The sequence below is a fragment of the Danaus plexippus genome, chromosome 31, assembly GCF_018135715.1.
Source record: "Danaus plexippus chromosome 31, MEX_DaPlex, whole genome shotgun sequence".
Lineage (NCBI taxonomy): Eukaryota > Metazoa > Arthropoda > Insecta > Lepidoptera > Nymphalidae > Danaus > Danaus plexippus.
This window is the reverse complement of record NC_083558.1, coordinates 2,552,202-2,573,005: the sequence shown is the minus strand read 5'-3', so window position 1 is coordinate 2,573,005 and position 20,804 is coordinate 2,552,202. Positions and strand designations below refer to the sequence as shown.

The 20,804-nt window shown below is 40.8% G+C and overlaps 2 protein-coding genes across 3 annotated transcripts; one reads left to right on the top strand and one right to left on the bottom strand.

Annotated features, from left to right (window-relative positions):
* Positions 1 to 188: 188 nt before the first annotated feature.
* On the bottom strand, positions 189 to 2,694 carry LOC116778447 (E3 ubiquitin-protein ligase RFWD3-like). Its single transcript, XM_032672455.2, has 2 exons — positions 2,533 to 2,694; positions 189 to 2,223 (listed from the first exon to the last, which is right to left on the bottom strand). The coding sequence occupies exon 2, from the start codon at positions 2,203 to 2,205 to the stop codon at positions 388 to 390; it is 1,818 nt and encodes a 605-aa protein (XP_032528346.2). The 5' UTR covers positions 2,206 to 2,223; positions 2,533 to 2,694; the 3' UTR covers positions 189 to 387.
* A 303-nt stretch (positions 2,695 to 2,997) lies between these two features.
* LOC116778454 (BTB/POZ domain-containing protein 7) lies at positions 2,998 to 20,082 on the top strand. 2 transcript variants are annotated; one of them, XM_061525803.1, is made up of 30 exons: positions 2,998 to 3,280; positions 6,370 to 6,483; positions 7,040 to 7,101; positions 7,375 to 7,472; positions 7,648 to 7,939; positions 8,095 to 8,222; positions 8,324 to 8,380; positions 8,465 to 8,587; positions 9,038 to 9,200; positions 9,467 to 9,575; positions 9,822 to 9,878; positions 10,177 to 10,358; positions 13,934 to 14,118; positions 14,218 to 14,369; positions 14,443 to 14,547; positions 15,098 to 15,224; positions 15,494 to 15,648; positions 15,834 to 15,910; positions 16,001 to 16,057; positions 16,342 to 16,394; positions 16,695 to 16,755; positions 16,846 to 17,012; positions 17,830 to 17,886; positions 17,969 to 18,018; positions 18,117 to 18,165; positions 18,311 to 18,358; positions 18,505 to 18,588; positions 18,823 to 18,907; positions 18,985 to 19,053; positions 19,399 to 20,082. In XM_061525803.1, exons 2-29 carry the CDS (start codon positions 6,415 to 6,417, stop codon positions 19,043 to 19,045), a joined length of 2,913 nt encoding a protein of 970 aa, XP_061381787.1. In that variant the 5' UTR covers positions 2,998 to 3,280; positions 6,370 to 6,414; the 3' UTR covers positions 19,046 to 19,053; positions 19,399 to 20,082. The 2 variants fall into 2 exon arrangements, with proteins under 2 accessions (XP_061381787.1, XP_061381786.1); XM_061525802.1 differs by having other exon boundaries at positions 7,375 to 7,478.
* Positions 20,083 to 20,804: the final 722 nt, after the last annotated feature.

Here is a 20,804-nt window from a genome sequence, read left to right as displayed (position 1 = left end):
CTAATAATAATAAATCTAATTATATAAAATATAATTTTGTTTAGTTTTTTACTATATGACGCGGATACAAATGCAGCACACAAAAGAATAAACAGCGCGTACTTATCAACAACGCATAAATAATTCCTTCAATACAATTACTGGGGTCTATTTAGTTGGAAATATATAAAAAAAAATACTAAAACATATATTCAACGAAATTTATCTTTATTACAAACACATATAACTAATGAGGTAATATCCAGCTAGCCTCGGTTACATACTAGGGATTACTTCGTTGCACAACCATAATAGTTTATTTTGTATAACCAAATAATAGTACTTGATTACTCGCACAAAATTGTCCTCGGTATATCAGTCACCATAACCGGATTAGAATGTCTTTTGTCAGGAGCTGGTAGCCACAGCCTTATACAGTCTTAACCTGGACTCGGATAATGCTGCAACTATCGTGTCACCATTAACTTGAGCTGTACATATGTCTAAAGCTGGTTCAACCGCTGGTAAGGTCATTGTTCTGGCTCCATCTAAGCCGTGCAGGTTTAGGGCGGACTCACTTTCACTGTGAGCCGCAGCCCAGATAGCCCCTGGAGTCCTAACGAAGGTCCCCCGGGACATTAAAGTGGATCGTGCTGAACCGACAAATGTCTGCTCCAGATCAAACATAATTTCCCCACTATTATTTGCTTTTAATTTGAACAGGGTTAGTTTTGATCGACTGTTGCCACTGGCTCGGGATGTGATTAAAGCTCGGTGGGAATCATTGTCATAGCAGAGAGAGACGAATGGGCCATCTATTGGTATCGCTTTGGGGATCCACTGCCTCATATTCGACTCCCAAAGCCAGCACGAGTTCAACTGACAGGATAATAGGCCGTGCTCCGTTGAACACAAAGAGACGACTGGTGATAAATCATTCGTGTTTAATGTTTGTATTGAAGTATTTGTATTTCTCACATCGTACTGGTGTATGACGCCCCCCACTCCGCCTACACAGAATTCGTTACTGCGCAAATAGTCCCAGGAACATGACCATAGGGGCATACCACACTGGATGGAAGCACTAGGAATACCTCGTTCTATGATTCTAACTGAACTGTCCAAGCCTACACTTAATAGAAGATCCCTGGGTTGTGAATACGTTATATCTCGTATAGGCTTGGGATGTAAATGGATAAACTGTCCCAATTTATAATCTATACAACTAACTTTCCTGATGCCGTATCCGGGGAACAGATTGTTAGTACTCTTCTGTGAGACATATAACTCATAAGTCCGGCAGTTGTAAGTGAGAACTCTGCATCCACCATCTTTACTGACCTCCTGGTTCTTCTCCAGGGCAAATCTCCAAGATCTTCGTGGCGGTTGGTCTTTAGCTGTTTGGCTCTTCATCAATGTACTCCTAAGAACTTCTAACTGTAATACACAAGCTCTATGAGCGATCCTCGACTTCAATAGCTCCAACTCGGCCCTGCTGTTCTCAGATTTAAGAACGTCTATTTGCTTCTGTAGTGCTGCTATCTGTGAAGTGTCCGCTGCGACTAATCTCCTTGCATATATAAAACGCATATCCTTCAAGTTTGCTTTACTTTTGCAAGTTGGACATGTCCTGTCTTTAGTTGCCTGGGCCTTCAGCCACCTCTCTACGCACTGCCAGCCAAATAAGTGTCCACATTTCAATGCTACCAGTCTGTGTTCTCCGGAATTACCCCATGTATCTAAACATATAGGGCATGTTTCCCCATCACCTTCTTCTTGTTTGGGTGAGCTGATCTTCCTCACTTTGGCTGGAGGTTCCTCAACATCAACATCATCTCCATCTCTATTCTCTGGACATGAAGCTAAACTGTTTGATTCTTCGTTTGCTATAATAAGATTACTGTCTTCATTTGAGATGTGTGCTTGTGATGAATGCCTTGGTAGTTCTACTTCCCCAGGATTTGAGGCTGCTCGAGATAAACCAACCCCTGTCGACGCTAAAATCGGTGATGGTGGCAAATCTGGGTTTAAATGCTCCAACATAGCCTCCGAATTATAATTTTGATTGTTGTTCTGTATGATCTCTAAAACATCCTCAAATAGAGCATTATCGTCAACATTAACTATAGGCTGTATGTTTTGTGGTTGATCAATATTTTCTGATCGTTCTGGTGATTCAGGTATTACAATAACGGGACTACTGGTGAGTTCCGGATCCTCGTCCATAATTGATCAGAAGTGGTCCTAAATTAATTTGATGTTAGTAATACAGTGATAATAAGACATAGAATTTAACAATGAAATGTTTTAAGTATAAAATGTCTTTATAATGCAATACTGTTCATAAGTTTTCACAAATATTAAGAATATCGTTAAGATTTAGGTATACCTATAATTTCGTGAGAGTTATGAGAAAACATAGAAAGCCACAATCCATTCCAAATAAAATATAAATAAAACTTAATTTATTCTATTAAATACATTGTTAGTTATTGCTCTTACGAAAAAAATTATAGTTATTATTCATAATTTCAAAGTTTTGTTATTACTTACCTCGTAACAAAGAATTTTAAGAGAAAATCTATTCCGACTATCAAAAAACTGCTAGATCTCGATGTGTCAAAGTTTATTTTACAATATAATAACTGGTAATGTTAAATTTACATAAAAGTTTTGTTAAAAACCAACGGCGGTATATTGCTTATCAAAAATCAAAACAGGAACAAATTTGGGTTTTTTAATCTGTTGTAAGTGTCAAATATTGTTAAAATATTGGATACTCGTATCACACATAAATGGAAATACATGTCTTTAATCGAGCGAAACTGTAGTTAAAAAATATGCTTTTATGATCTCTATATTATTTTTTTTGTCTAAATAAGTCCTTCATATTGGATTAAACAGGTGCTGGTTTATTTTAATAAATGCTATGCCGTAATATGTTTAACGTGTATCCGATTTTTAAAACAACATTGGTAGGACTAGTATTTATTTATTAATTTCTGAAGTTGGCAATAGTGTCACAATTGCGAACGGGGAAGTATAACGGGTTGTTCTCGTTGCTATTTTTTTATTCGAATTATTCAACCCGACGAGCTTTCATCTGTGTTAACAATAATATAAGTATTAGTATTAAAGTTACAAAATGTGCATACGGCGTTTATATTGTTAAGTGATACGGTGGAACCATTTACAAGTCTGTGTATGATTTAATGGCGGCCCAAAGTGGAGAAAACAAAATGTTTGACTAATGAGTGGTCGCTGTTTCTGGATCATTGTACTGTAATGACTTTCATCGTCAGTGAGTACAACACAACATTATATTATATATATTTCGTCTCAGTTATTGGCAAGTCAAAATGTGGCCGTATTTACGTGAATATAAAGTAGTGTTGTAATTTTTTGTTAATATCGGGTCAGTGGGACGGTGTTGGTCAATTGGCGGAGCCCTGTTGACATTTTAGCAATGCATATCTCCAGTGTGTCGCAAACATTATTTAGGTCACTGGGGGCTGAGTGACCTGCGCGCTCCGTGACGTAAGGCCGCCGCCCTCCCCTTGTTTTCCCTTTCAAAAACACCCCTACATATTAAATAGGTCATATATTATATGAAACATAACATATATATATATATATATATATTAAATGCGCTATTATTATCACTCCATGTTAAACGTCTCGAAACAGTTTTGTATTATCGCGAAGTGCACGGGACGCGTGCACTTATCCCGCAAACTATTTACACACATAAACGCTCATTGCACATGTAAATGTTTTATTAAAAAAATATAACTGAGTATTTGTGGTTAGTTTATTCGCTTTTTTAATAAAAAATAATCGAACATTCCACCACTACCCGCTTCATACATATAAAATCTATTTTTCGGGTAATATTTTTCTTAATTTCTTTTTATTACGGAATAAATAATAATTTTTATATACATACTATTTCATTTATCTGTTATGATATACTAAATATGTACTTTTATGAAATAGAAATTCATTAAAAAAAAGTTGCGTATGTTTTTAAATGTACCAGACATATATGTATATATATATATACATTTTCTCATTTCATTTTAATTGTTTTTTTTTTTCAGTAACACTCAAAGTAGAGCATATTAAATGACAGCAGTTTGTTCAAATAAAAATTATTGTATTTTATTTAGACATGAGATAATCATGATGCTTTTATCTCAGTGTTAATCAGCACACGGAGTCTGTGTCATTTAAACATGATAAAAAAATCTTTTCACCTCATTTTCTTTCAAGTACCATTATGTATATATATATATATATACTAATTTCGCCGGTGATTTCGTCTGCATTAATTTCAGAATTAGAAATATATGTAAAGCTGACCGGGCGAACTCTATTTCCGCTCTAGAAGCCATAAACAACCAGATATTGGAACTTATTAAGGTTTTTTTCCTCTTTCGATCGAAGAGAATTAAATATCCCATGTCCGTATCCTTGTTCTGAGCTATCTCCCCACTAATTATCAACCATATCCCTACAGCCGTTCTTAAGTTATAGTGTAACTAACACAGCTTTGTTTTATATATAACCTCCTTAAATACACAGTAAATAAATGAAGTATAGAAAATAATGAAATATAAAAGTTTGCTGAAGAAATGATAATTACCGATACCTTTATTATTGTCTGTTCGTAAATACAGTTATAAGGATAGACCCGTGCATGCGTTGAGATGTCTCCACATCGCAAGATTGTTTGATGTAACATTGAAATAATTGCAAAGAATATGTTTTCCGCATGCATATGCATGGTTCATGGGGATGACAATACTCTAACAAATATCATGTTAAATGGAAAAATTTGTAAGAATTGTTACAGTTGTAACTCAGTCCTATTAATTCTTTCTACATTAGTAACTTCCTCCACTCACTAACTTAGACTTTAGTGACTTACTGCACTCCTAACTTAGACTTTAGTGACTTACTCCACTCGCTAACTTAGACTTTAGTGACTTACTGCACTCCTAACTTAGACTTTAGTGACTTACTCCACTCGCTAACTTAGACTTTAGTGACTTACTCCACTCGCTAACTTAGACTTTAGTGACTTACTCCACTCGCTAACTTAGACTTTAGTGACTTACTGCACTCCTAACTTAGACTTTAGTGACTTACTCCACTCGCTAACTTAGACTTTAGTGACTTACTGCACTCCTAACTTAGACTTTAGTGACTTACTCCACTCGCTAACTTAGACTTTAGTGACTTACTCCACTCGCTAACTTAGACTTTAGTAACTTACTCCACTCGCTAACTTGGACTTTAGTGTCTTACTCCTGTTGCTAACTTACCAACTAGAAGCTTTACAATTTTATTTGATACTATAGTAAGTCATGAGTTTTATTGTAATTAGCCTAAAGATGCTCTGAAACAGACACAGTTGAATTTTTAATCTGTTATATAAGAATTAGATAAAATTTCTTTTGGGATGTTTGCTGCACTTTAACATAAAAACTACTCAACTGATTATGATGAAACTCTGCAGTAATGTAGATCGGACATCAGAATTAGATGTAGTATGTTATCTGTCCCCTTTTTCTGTAAAGTTACAACAGTGTTCCGGCCAAGATAGTAAGTAATTATCTCCTCGTGCTGTATATAAAATATGTACATATATTATTATTATTAATTTTCTACCAAACCTCTTTTATGAAGACTTCAGAAATCTATATATATAAAACAAAGTTGTCTTATTTACACTATTTAGAACTCAAGAACGGCTGTAGGGGTGCCGTTGATAATTGGTGCGGAGATAGCTCAGAACAAGGAGACGGACATACGATATTTAATTCTCTTCGAACGAAAGAGAAAAAAAAAACTTAATAAATTTCAATATCTGGTAATTTTTGGCCTCTAGGGTGGAATAGAGTTGGCCCGGTCAGTTAGACATATGTTACTAATGCCGAAATTAAAGCGGACGAAGTCGCGGACAAAAACTAGTAATTTCTAAATACGTTAATTAAATTCTAAACAATAAATTGTATTAACGTATATTTTGTGTTTTTTTTATTTTTTTATTCCCATGTTAATATATTTATATGCTTTACTGAGATCTGTTAAGGAAAATTATCATAATACATATAAACGTACCACATGACGTCACAATGTCAGGGATTCCCAAAGTAAACAATGAAATTATTTAATATTGATTGGTAAATAATATTTCTGTTTTAGTTCTTCTGTATAATAATCATTTGATTTGTTAGATACAGTAACGGCTGTTTAATGGGTATATAGTTTGGGTGACGTTGTAATATAACGGATATAGATCCGTGTAAGGGTTTGGATGTGGATCCTGATTCTTTTGGATGTCACTGGGTTGTATTGAGCTGTCATGTATGTATGTATGATAAGGACGGGCGCGTGCTGGCCGATCGGTGCGGTGATGTCTTCCGTCCGATGAGCCGGCTCCTCTGTTGTCTGCTCGTCCGCCGCCCCGACATGGGCGCTGCGCTGTCGCACCCCCAGGTACGCGGACCACCTAAATAATACATATACTTGATATATTGATGTTTTAAATTATACTGTTACAATATTACAGCGTTTAATTATGGGAGATTCATAGAGTACGTCACACGTTGATGAGGAGGGAGGGTATCTCCGATGTGAGACAAGGGGCAGGGGGGGGGGGTGAATAGTTTTTACATGTTAAAATTTAAAATATGTACTTAGATTATTATTTAATAAAAATAAGTGAAAAATTTAAATAGCTGTTCTAACTCGATGTTATTAAATACATATGTAAATTTAAAAAATGTGTGACGTCACATCAGGAGGAGGGTTATATAAAAATGTGACAAGGACGGGGGAGGGGTTCAAAGGTCCTAAATTCGTGTTACGTACTTTATGGATGGCCCCTTATAGAACAGAATAATATCTATAAACATACATTTGTTATATTTTATAAATAATAAAACTCTTTAGTCTATCAACTTTAAATTTTATTTACCTCTCAAAAGATGTTGCTTGTGTAGTAACAATTTACATTGATACAGTTGTATGTAACGTGTGTGTGTTTGTGTAGGAGGGCGAGGCATGTGACGCCGGCGTACCGCCCTCCCCACCCACCATGGCTGACGTCATCAGGTGAGAGATCCGACACGTCACAACACAAACATACAACAGAACACACAGACACAAGCACGAGATGGTGCTGTCTAATGTCATAGACTATATATTTAACCGACATCAATAAAGGGAAGTTTGAAATTAGAATCTTCATTCATATAGTCCACAGCTGAATGATTCCAGGCGAGCGGAAACTCTGGCGGGAGACACCTGTCACATACCTGAATAAATTTTCAATGTCATTGATCGACCGTACTAAATATCATGCCATAGTAATAGTGTTTCCATCAGGGAGCGCAAGAAGAAAGCTGGTGGGGCTGGTCTGGGGACGTTGCGGAGGAGGTTGGCGGCGGCGACACGCAGACCGAGGGACTCGAGGCCTGATAGAGGTACTGGTAGGTGGGGAGGGGGGGTACACCCAAGTACCACAAATTTAAAATAATAAAATACCACGTAGTAATCGGAAAATATTAGTTTCATTTAAATGAATACTCGCAAAAGTCTTAGATCTCATCAAATATTACTCCTAGTAAGATTTCCAGAACTAACGACAGTATATTCCAGGTTGCGAACACGCTCGCTTCATCCGCTCCGTGGTGTCCACCTGGAGGTTGTCGGAGGTTTTCCTTCTGCGCGAAGAACTGGAAGCGGGCGCTGCGTTACGAGACCTGGCGACCCAGGCGGAACTGGCGCGCGAACCGGCCCCAGCCCTACACGCGGACCTGCTGGAACTGTTCCGGGAGAGGTGGTGGTGTGACGTGGAACTGGTGGGGAAGGGGTTCGCGCTCCCAGCACATAGAGTCATTCTAGCTGCCAGATGTTCATACTTCAGAGAGCTGCTGATGAGATATCCCAAGTACGTGGGTAACATCCTGTATAAGAAACTATTCTACCGCTTCTAATAACTTGTCACCTGTAAAAAACTATAATGAGATCGCTTAGTACGAGTTCAAACTATATACACGGAGTTTTTAGTTTTTACTTCAACTTAAAATTCTTTATGTTCTATAGTTCGTGTCGTGTGCCGCTGGAGGGCGCTGGTGGGTCCCTGCCGCGGGAGGAGCTGGAGGCGGCCGTGGTAGCCATGTACGCGGGGCCCGCCGCGCTCAGGAGCGGCGCCAGATGTGACGCATGCTGCAGTTAGTACACAAACATACACACATACATATTGAGATACTCTCCCTGTTGTGATTATAATAGCTTAAAATATACTTACTTAATATTTATCGTAATATTCCAGAGTGGGAGCGAGGCTCGGAGGCGGAGCTTGACATCATCAGCGTGGAGAACTCAACCAGTGAATATAAAGATTAATTATATGAGACGTAGCGATGGTTCAGTATGGTATAGTGTGATATGTGATGTGTGTCTGTCTATGTAGTCCGGAGGTGTACCTGCGGGCGCGGCAGGCGTATGGAGCCCTCGAGACTCCGCCGGCTGGCCGACCTGCTGGGCTTCACTCCAGAAGGACTGCACAGAGATATGAAGTATCTCCTGGACTCGGGTGAGATCATACGTATATGATGATCGATTGGCTTGCTTCACCTAATATTGTAGAAAATTCTCCACATTGTGGCACAGCGCCATCTCGTGACGAGTGGATGAAACTATTAGTTATATTTACAAGAACATACCTATAATACTTTGATAGAATTACAAAAAATTTATTAATTCCTGATATAACGATCAATTGTTTATAGCAGTTAATGTCTATTGCTTCTCCCAGAGTGAGTGATAACTGCAGGCCTAAAGAGACCCAGAAATGAAAATGGGGGCCCATGTAGAGGCCTAGGGTGATCTTTAATATCATTTAACTAGGATAAGTTATAGTGGTCTTTCAGTAGGTGAACAATTAGGGAGCTAAAAAAATAAATTATTCCCAAAGTGGACAGAGACAAAATAAGTTTGGGAACCTCTGGTTTAAAATTTCCGTCTGAAACTTGTTAAATTCCAGGTGAGCTGTGTGACGCTCGTCTGTCGTGGTCGGTGGAGGGTGAGGGTGCGGACGGTGACTGCGAGGGCGACGCGGAGGGTGACGGGGGTGCGTACGGCTTCAGGAGTGCTATGGAGCTGCCTTGCCACAGGCTGGTCCTGGCTGCCAGGTCTAGATTCTTCAGGTGAGTGGACGAGAACTTATACGACTTATATATAAGATATAATATAAAAAGAGTTAGTCTTAGGTGTACAAAGGTTCAACCTATACTATGTTTGCAATAAAAAGTTTAAAAGACTAACCTGATGATCTATGTTACAAGTCCTGCTCTCGACAACGGTTCCCTTACACCTTATACGTTTAGAAATAAACCACAGATAATATTTGGTGTTTGTCTGTGATATGGGAAGAAAATTATATATATATATATATCATTTGTGTTTCCTACAGGAGTGTGATGTCTCGGCGCGGAGCGTGTTCAGGCACCGTGTGTGTTGATGAGCGTGTGCTGCCGAGGAGATTCGCCCGGGCGCTGCTGCACGCGGCCTACACGGACCAGGTACACGGACACACATAGAAATATAGGAGACGAAACTTGTCATCACTCAATGGATGGCCTGGGCAGGTGGCGGATCCATTGCAGGGAGAGGAGCTTCAACAGTGCCTGGGACTTGCGACCCAGGTGTAGGTTTAAGGGGCTCCCATCTAACGCTCACCTCCACCGTCCAGGCTCCTCTCTGTGCCTAACCAAATTTTGAAAATAAGTCCATATGTTGTAAAGCTCCATATTATTATTTCTCCTCAGGTGGACCTCTCTCTGATATCAAAGAGCAGTTCCAACGCAGCCTCCGGCTCGGGGACGGTGACTATCAATATATATATATATATATACATAATTAAATTTAATATAAATAAAAAATAATGTATGTGAAATTTCAATTCATCTTCCTAATGACCAGAGTTATAAAAAGTATTGAATGACATTAATTACTTGTATTAATTAATGTCTTTTCAAGAAAAAGATATAAGATATGGCTTCGGTCTGATATATAAAAATGATTTAAGACAAAATACAAAGCCATGGCTGTATGAGCTCGTTCTTTGCCTGTCCTCACTGGGATGAAAAAAAAAACTAAAAAAGAATGTCTTTGTGTTCACAGCTACGCGGTTCTCGTGGCAGTTTAGAAGATGCGTTCCGCCTCTACGAGCTGGCCAGGTTCCTTGAGATGCCGATAGCTGCTCAGGGTTGTGAAGATGCTCTGGTCCGAGCGCTGTGTGCGGACACACTACCAGCCATTATACGGTGGAGTGGAGCCAAACACGCCTCCGCATGGGTCCATCGGTAATAAATTACACACAAATAAGATCTATTTAATTTATGTGAGCCAACAGTCAGCCCCTTCTATTATCTGTGTCACATTACTTCACACAATACACCTGTCATGAAGCGTTCCCGGGAACTACACGGACTGGAGATACATTATATACTATGTCTTCTTCATCCTGGCAATTATCCCAGCATTAGCCAGGGTCTGCCTTCCTGCTTAAACTCCTCCACTTTGCACGATCTTTAGCATCCGCGGTGGTAAGTCCATTGGCTCTCATATCCTGTTTCACGGTGTCCAGCCATCGCTTTCTTGGGCGTCCTGGGGGTCTTGCTCCAGGGACCGACATATCAAGGCAAATTTTTCCGACGTAATTCTCAGGCCGGCGTGCAACGTGACCATACCATCTCAGGCGACTCTCTTGAAGCTTATCCGCTACGTCACGGACTCCAAGACTACCTCGGATAAATGTGTTACGTATACGGTCAGCCCGCGTTACGCCACACATCCACCTCAGCATCTTCATCTCTGTGACGTGAAGCTCCTGAGTGTGCCTGGACAGTGTTGGCCAACATTCGCTTCCATATAAGAGAACCGGTCGGATTATGCTCTTGTATATTATTCCCTTGAGCTTGGTAGGTATTCTGCGATCGCAGACCACACCTGTGACCTCACGCCATTTCGCCCAAGCAGCGCTGATCCGGGCTTGGACATCGTGATCGATGCCTCCGGACTCATGCAGAATAGATCCAAGGTACCTGAACTTTTCCGACTTAACGGCTGGTTCAGGACCTATATGGATAGTGCAAGAGTCCGGGCTTCCGCAAGCCATGTACTCGGTCTTCGTCACATTTAGTTTAAGACCACCGTTCTCAAGCGTACCCTTCCAGAGGTTCACTCTTCGCTCTAGCGTCAACCTGCTCTCATCAATGAGCGCAATGTCATCGGCATACATCATCAGCCATGGAGGCTGGTCCTGGATGTTAGCCGAGACAGTGTCCAGCACTACATTGAACAAGAAGGGGCTAAGAGCCGAGCCTTGGTGAACCCCTACTGAGATCGGAAAGGGTTTTGTATCGCCAACAGCAGTCCTAACCATTGAAACGGAATCGCGGTACATGTCTCTAATGATGTCAATATAGGCCTCAGGGATGCCTTTGAATCGCAATGCCCACCAGATACATTGACGAGGCACGCAGTCAAAGGCCTTCTGCAGATCTAGGAATGCGACATGCAGAGCTCTCCTTTTTTCCCTGTATGCCTCCATCAGAGTTCTGATGGCAAAGATGGCGTCCAAGGTGCCCGATCCTGGCTGAAATCCATATTGACATTCCGAGACAGTACACTCTCGGCGGAGCCTGAGGTCGATCATACGCTCAAAGAGCTTCATGGTGTGACTCATGATCTTAACGCCCCTATAACTACCACAATCTTGAACACTGCCCCTGCCTTTGTATATAGGGGTAATGTAACTATAACGCCACTGATGTGGCATAGTCCCAGTGTTCAAGACGCGGTTAAAAAGGTCCGTCAGTATGAGCACACCAAGAGAGCCCAATGATTTCCACGCTTCGATCGGAATATCGTCAGGTCCCACCGCTTTCCGATTCTTCATGCGTCGAAGACAATTCCGAGTTTCGTCAGGTGTTATCGGGGCAATAAGTCCAAGATTAGGAGGTATTTCGGTTGGAAGACTGCACGGATGCTGAGTATTTAGCAACTCCTTGAAGTAGCATCTCCATCTCTCCTTCACAGAGGCATGATTACACAGCAACGTGCCTTGGGAATCTTTGACGCTAAGACATTTTGCGATATCTTGCGTCGCCTTATCCCGAGCTCGTGCCAATTTGTAAATGAGCTTCTGCCCCTCCGCAGTTTCAAGTGTATCATATAATGGTGATAACCTATCACTGCGGGCTCTGGCAACAGCCCTTTTACTGGCACGTTTCGCTGCTATGTACTCTAGTCTGTCTTCAGGAGAGTTTGATTGCTGCCACTTCTTAAAGGCAGTCTTCTTTTCACGAATCACCTCCTGCACTTCGTCATTCCACCACCATGTCTCCTTGTCAATGACCCGTCCTCCCTTAGAAAGGCCTAGAACTCGTTTACCTGCTGTGATAATTGCTGACTGGGCTCGATCCCAAACTTCCTGAGCAGTTTCGGTATTAGTCGACAGATTTTGACTCTCAACCTCTGCCCGAAAGCTGGTCTGCATCGTTCCATTCAGCAACCACCACCTGATGCGAGGCTTACGTTTCTCGGCCACTTTCTTTTTCGGGGTAACGACATAGTCCATGACAAGAAGTCGATGTTGGGCCGTCAGGCTTTCACCAGGAATGACTTTACAGTTAGTCACCTTGCTGATATGACACCGTCTGGTCAGCAGATAATCTATTTGGGTTGAGTGGGACCCGCTCTTATACGTGATAAGGTGCTGTGGAGTCTTTTGGAAGAACGTGTTCACGACGGCTAAGTCAGACGCAATACAGGTTCTGAGAATATTTTCTCCCTCTGCATTGCGGCGACCTTAACCAAAACCACCGTGTACACGGTCAAACGTTTCCGCAGCCCTACCTACGTGGCCATTTAAGTCCCCCCCAACTATGATTACTTCAGCAGCTGGTATAGCACGTAGAACCTCTTCAAATTGCTCCCAGAATGACTCTTTTTCGGACCCGCTACATCCAGCCTGAGGAGTATAAGCACTGATCAAGTTAGTAATCACTCCCTCGACCAGTACCCGCACCCGCATCAGGCGGTCGCAGCGACGATCAACTTCAAGAAGACCATTCCGAAGCTCCTCAGATAGCACTACCGCTACACCAGCTTTACCTGAAGGCGACCCAGTATATATCAGCCGGTAACCCTGTCCGATGTTCCGAGACTTATTGCCCTTCCAGCGAGTTTCCTGGAGGAACGCACACTGGACCCGACGTCTCATGAGTACATCTGCGAGTTCTCTGCATCGTCCGGTTAGAGAGCCAATATTCCACGTTGCAAAGCGGAGTTTCCTTTGGGGTACTAACGTCTTTAGCCGTGCCCGTACTTGACACGGTAGCCCTTGCCCACTTATCGCAGGTGTAGGGCGATGTGCCTGCGCGTCGTTTATCGGCGACGCCCTAGCCGTACCCAGTCCATAAACTTTTGCAACCATAAGAGTGGCGGGAGTGGTTTTAACGGAGCGACTGCCGTCTGACCTCCAAAACCCCGTTTTACGGGTAAAACCAGGAAAGGAAAAGATAGAGAATGGGGGAAAGAGGTTAGGAAGGGGAATGAGGGGGGGGGGTACAGGACACCACCTTCATGGAATGAGGATAGAGGTATGAAAGTGGTGGCTCGAGGATCCGGGGTCGCGTACCCGTATGCCCAAGGCTAAATATCGGAAAAATACTTAGTAGGACACCCTCTGGATGTGCATTATATACTATGTGTTATTATAAATTTATAGTATTTTTCACATCTATAAGACTTAATTTTGGGTTTAGCACAATTAGAAAAATCTACAATTTATATAACATTATGTGTGGTCCCAGTAATATATATATACATATATATCACTATTCGTAACATCAACTTTGTATAATGATTCCAGGCAAGCGACCCGCTACCTCCGAGATGAGTTCCCAGCTATCATGTCTCACTCGGGCTCCGGTCGTGTCCCTCGGGCTGCGCTGGCGGCCGCGCTCGCCTCACCCTTTCTGCAAGCGAGTGAGGCGCAGGCTCTGAGAGCTGTCATGAGGTGGGCGGAGAGGGCCGCCCCTGTACAGACGTGCAGTGGTATGTATTGATAGACAAACATACAATATATAAATATATATACTAGAAGAAAATTATATGGCGTTAACCTAATGAATGGCTACCGCTTGTGTTCCACAGAACCCAATATAGTCTGGCACACTAGGCGCGACGGGCGCTCCCGGCGTCGGCGGCGCGGGCCCGCGGACGACGCCCTCAGAGAGGCGGCCGCCGCCCTGGTACCGCTGCTCCGCCTGGAACACCTGCCGCCTGACTGCGACCTGCTGCAACAGGTGCTTATACTACCACCTCATTATTCCAGCTCCTATGAACCTTGTATAATTATCTCTTACAATGTCTATTAAGGCCGTCCGCCGAGGCCTGGCAGTAGCGCCGGGCGCGGTGGGGGCGGAGGCCTGGCTCGCTCATCGACCGCCTAGGTGCTTCCTGCCCTACCTGGACGAGATCAAGGTCAGCATCAATGTTATGTCGCTAGTGATGTGAATGCATATCGATAGTTCATAAGCAGTTTTTCGTATCTACCTCACTCGTCTGTTAGAATACTAAATATATATAGGTGTTTGTATACACGGTACATAAATAAGAATTACATTTCTTTTTGTCTGTCTGCTTGTTCCCATTAATCCCTAAAACGTCTGGACCGATGTGCAATTCTTTCACTGGCAGATACATACGGATATAATGAGTGACTTGCTCTACTTCTGTATTATAAATACGCGGACATCTAATTCATTTATATTCTTTCGTGGCTCGCTTTGGAGTAAAAAATATAATAGTTCATTAAGTTGTCGGTACGCTGTCAGTAGATGGCGCTATCATCAAAACGCTAAACTAAATTATTTAACCTGGTAAAGATACATGTAGCAGTGTTGTGTGTTCTAGTAGTTTTGTTTATTTTTCAGCTGCTTTTTGCTTTGATTTTACTTATGGCCGCGCTTATGGTACAAAGTGTATGTTATATGACACTAAGCTTATATGTATATTGTCACGTCACCCGCAGGCGCTGCTAGAGGACCAGGAGGTGCCCGAGGCGGAGCTGGCCCGTGCTCGCAGACAGCGCTACGCTCACCGCATACCGGACACGCTCTACATGGTGACGTCGCACAGAGCGAGACACGACCCGGATGGTGGGTGCTACGACATGCTACGATATGCTACGAATACAACAAGATATATGAACCAATGTTTATCAATATTTGTATTATAGATGACACACATGTAACGGGTTCGAATCCTGATCGTCCACACACACACACACACACATATATATATATATACACACACACACACATATATATATATATAATTCTAGTAACAAGACTTTTTATATAATATAGTATGTGTCATTATTATACTCGTATCCTGTTCTCGTCTAATACATCTCTTGTATCTCCAGCGAGTAGCACGTGTAGCACAGAGGGTGTCCGAGCGTGTGTCCCGTCCCGCGTGATGTGCGCTCTGAGGGCGAGGCTCAACGAGCTTAGGGCTGCGCCCCCCGCACAGAGAGCGCTGCGGCTGCATGCGGCTGATACCACGCCCGTCACCAGACAGGTATGGTAGAAATATATTATATATATAAATATATATATATTAACCGACTAGTGGCGCCATCTGTTGTATGTCACGTAACTTTATACAAAATAAATCTGATGCGCCGGCAACACTACCTTGTCGTTGAAGTTTCATCACATTCGTTTAAGTGTCTTATATCGTCACCCATGTATGTGTGTTGTCAGCTGGCTCTGCGAGCTGTCCGGGAGCGATCTCTGCCGGACGCTGTCGCCGAGCTGCTCCTGAACGACGACGACGACAGGTACACACGCGCACAACGACTGTACCGGTCTTAGTGAGATCCTTAACATTAACAGTCGAGAATAATGATTCAAACATGGTGTATGTACAGGGAGGTGTCGGCTCAGGCGGCCGCCTCGAGAAGCGACGTGGACGAAGACTGTTGCAGGTAGACATGCATACATCACAGTAAACTATCATTACACTATCCTTAACGTGATTAATATCGTGAAACGAAATACTCGTAGTTTATAGTTCACACGTGATAGTATAAACTGGTTTTAAGTAAGCGAAAATATTTTTCTAATTTAATCCACTACGCGGGACTAACGCGTGGCGGGCTACGTCAGACGGATATAAAAAAACAACTATACGTATTCTACTTATCGTACATTAATTGTTCCATCATTATCGGCCCAGCAGTTGAATCTAATCAATTATGTAAATTTCCAGGTCAAACTCCGGGTCGCTGAGATGCGGTTCCACAACCACACATACCTCTATAGGTACGTCTTTATCTACACACACGAGTGATGTCCTCGCAGACGGACACGCGGCGCAGAGCTAGTATATGTATTATAATCTGTTAAATAAGGTATTATGTTGATATTGAAAAAAAAAATGTCTTCGCTCCGATAATGTTATCATGCATGTATGAGTGACGTACGGGCCGCATTGCAATGTGTTGTCTGTTGAGATAGAAGCAACTTACTAGAACATTACACTAGTTAGTGAAACTAAATGTAACCCAATGTAGAGAAAAAAATAATATATATAATGTGTAACTTGTTTGATTGTATTTCCAGAGAGCCGTCCGGGAACATACCGCAGGGAACTACCAGCCAGGCCGATAGAGACACATCACAGGTGACACACACACACACACGCACACAGACACACACACATTATATATATAAATATATATATGTTGAATTAATATATGTTTTATATATATAGGAGCGGCAGTTGGTCGGGCGGCCGTCTGTCAGCCGTGGTGCCGGACGTGGCGATGGCGCCGAACGCGAACACTCACCTCCTTACAGCGCGGGACTACCCGCAGATACACGCGCCCATACACACGCACGCGCACGCCGCGCCCAGGGACAACACTATCACCCTGCCCGGTGAGAACGTGGAATAAAAAGCTGTACAAAATACATTCTTATTCGATATTCGGCCGTATTGTATGAGTAATAAGGTTGATATTAATCTTATATTAGACGAAACTAATATTTTTATCGGATTACCACGCGTATGTCGTTTTTTTAACAACTAAGTACTCCCGACGTCTGTTGCGGACATTCACGTCTCGTCTCCGTGGTCACGGTTGCTGCAGAGTAACCGAAACGTAGGGAGTATGTAGTTTTTAAATTAATAAAATACACGAAGTAAACCGAAAAATAATAGTTTAAATTAAACGGACACTCAGACACTTATCTCATAATTTAATATTATTAAGTATGTTGCTATATTTTTCACATATATATTATTTAAATCGGACGATATACTGAAGGACAATCTACATGCCACTGTATATATATCATCACCAGCCTATCAGAGCCCACTGCTGAGCAAAGGCCTCTTCTCACACGGAGAAGGTTAGAGCATTAATTACCACGCTTGCTCAAGACGGGTTGGCGATTTCAATGTTATAATTTGAAACTATAAGACCAGGTTTCCTCACGACGTTTTCCTTCACCGTCCGTCAGTGGTGTCTAAATACTCTTAGAAAGTACATATGACTCGGAAAAGATCACATTGGTACTTGCCAGATTTCGAACCTGCGCCCTCAAGTATGAGAGGCGGCCTTTAACCTCCAGGCCACCACGACTTCATATATATATATATATATATATGGGCCCTTAAGTAACTCTTGTAGGTTAAAGTGCTGGTGAGCTGATGATCGTTCACATTTTAATATCATAACAACCATGTTTCCAGAACTTGGAGTGCTGCAGCTGGACCTGGGCGATGGAGCAGCACACGCACCGAGACACGGTACACATCTGATAAAGAAAAATATACATATGTTATGAAGAGTTGTATGCTTAGTATATTAATCGTGTGTGTGTGTGTGCAGGGTCACGAGCACAGAGAGCGGCTATAGACGCGAGGCGGAGGGAAACACAGGTATATACGTATATACATATATATAGACTAATTATATTTTAATAGTACCTAATGTTAAAATTAATTTTTAAATTATCTTAAATTTTTTTTCTCTGTAGGGTGACCACGACGAACTGCGCGCAGCCATAGAGTTATCAGTTATAAGAGGTAATATTCTACTTTATTTATGACCGACCTCACAAAATGATAGTTCTTTATTGTGTATGTCTGTAAGGTCAACGGCGTTCTGTAACTCCTTAACTGTTTAATATATATATATATTTTTTTATAACATAGATATGTTTTGTTTCAGCGTACTCCTCGCTACAAGCTGCGAGGAGAAGTGGGGCGAATGGAACAGGTATTAACTATATATATATATATATATATATATAAAAGATTCATTTTACATCAACTAAATTTAATATAATTCTATAAAATATTGAGTACAAGTAAAAATATGGAGTCGAAAATGTATATATATATGTATGTATGTTTGTGTTCCAGACTTCTCTACCTCCAGACCCCGCGCTACTCCTAGCCCGTCTCTAGCTGTGGCCGCGGGCGGACCCAGGAGGAGAGAGAGACAACGTGAGACAATCACACATACACATTACACACACACACAAAAACTTTCTACATGAAGTGTTTAATGTTTATACAAATACAGTAGTAATCAAATAAATTGTATTCCTCACATTAATACAATTATTTATCTGTGTTTGTTTTGTTATTTATATATAAGCCTAGGACCGCTCTATTCTATTTGTAAATCTGAGAATGTTGTTTTGAACCCATTACATCAATGTATAATAACGTTTCCAGCGCCGCCGCGGCCGTGTCCGCCGCCCGTGGGGCGCAGTCCCAGCCCGCGACGGAGCCCCGCAGCTTACGGACAGAGGGACTATCGGTATATATATATGTTATTTGTCGTAGCTTACATTATTCGGGTTCTTCCTAATCTATATTTCAATCTTCCTGTTTCAGTGCCGAGGGCGCATATAGTCGCAGTCCGCGTAGCAGAGGACACAGCCCCGCGTACACGTGAGACGTGAGGTGAGACAAGACAAACATACATACATAAGAATCACTTATAGCATATGTCGATAATACTTGATGATCACAAACAAATTAAGAACACTGATACATATCAAAATCGCTTATAAAGATACAGTCACAGACTACAACTAGTGTACAAAGATACAGTCACAGACTACAACTAGTGTACAAAGATACAGTCACAGACTACAACTAGTGTACAAAGATACAGTCACAGACTACAACTAGTGTACAAAGATACAGTCACAGACTACAACTAGTGTACAAAGATACAGTCACAGACTACAACTAGTGTACAATTGCAATAAGTGACGATTGTTAATATAATTTGTCTACTTTCAGACAGTCGGAGCACCCAACTGACTGGAGCCCTGGATCATAAGCAAGTGTTGTCCGGGGAACGACACACAGATCTCTATAATGTATATAAAGATTGTATTATATATGTAAATTAATGTTTTTTTTTCAATCTCATGTAAATAACACAGACAGACTGCACAACGACGCGACGGGGTCTTGTATGGGATTGTCACCTGTCATATATATATAATTATTATTATAATGAAAAAAATAATACAAATTTAATACAAGAAAATGTTAATATTCTGTGCAAAATATGAATTATCTTAGTTTCTAATTGTATCTATAAATCACACTTAATTTTGTCATAACATATATATATATATATATATTAGTATTTAAAAACAGTTTTTCTATTAATTTGTATGTGTTTAATGTTATTAAATAAATTTTACCCCAAGTTCATGACGTTAATACTATCGCGTGTGGTGTAAGTGAATTCTAACTGTCCTTATTGAGTTTGTTGCGGACCGATGGTAAGGATATTCTTATAATGTTTGGTGTCAATCCTAGACGTGTATATATATGACCAAAATTATGTAAATACATATATGAGTTGAGAATGAATTTTATATGTTATTTTCACTTTGTTTAGTTCATAGTAAATACAGCAATAAAATCTCAGACGAGGAGGTTCTGTGTAATATATTAAAAAATTTGTTGATTCATGTGTCTTTGACTTATTTATTTAACCTTTCGGATTTACAGTTTAGTTAAATTTAACTACGGTCTTAACCAAGGTTTTTGCTATTACGGCTTCACTCACTGGTATTGGTATATTCTGCTAATGTCAATGTTTTTATATAATATTGAATAACCAGTGGAGGTTACAGCAAGGAGGTTGTCTTATGAAGTAATGGGGATATTTTGTACCTGTATACTTACCAGAATATAGAAGAACACGAGAAATACGTAATAATCTAAGCTACTTAGTATATATTAAACAATTAAAAAAAATATATGAACCTATTATTAGATTTAATGAATACACAGACGAGAGATAAGGACTAAAGTATAAACTGATTTCAAAAAAATAGTCGACCATTTATCTTTGAGTTATTGCCGATTTCTTGTAATTTCCGCCATAACAGTGTTTCTTCGTTTGGGATTCGTCAATAATCAAGGTCACCACTAGATAAATCAACTAAGATACTGATAAATATTACAACTACACTGAAATCCTTTATATGTCGCGAATGAAGCCATAGCATTAAAATAAAAAAAAAAAACAAAATGTCAAATTTGACAGCAATTGTCATAACAGATGTTTTAAAAAAAAAATTTAAATAATTTAACGAAAACAATATGTAGAGAATGTGTTGCTTTCTTACAGGAAATACTTTTTAAAAATAAGAATTAGACTTGTCTAAATAAAGCATAACATCAAA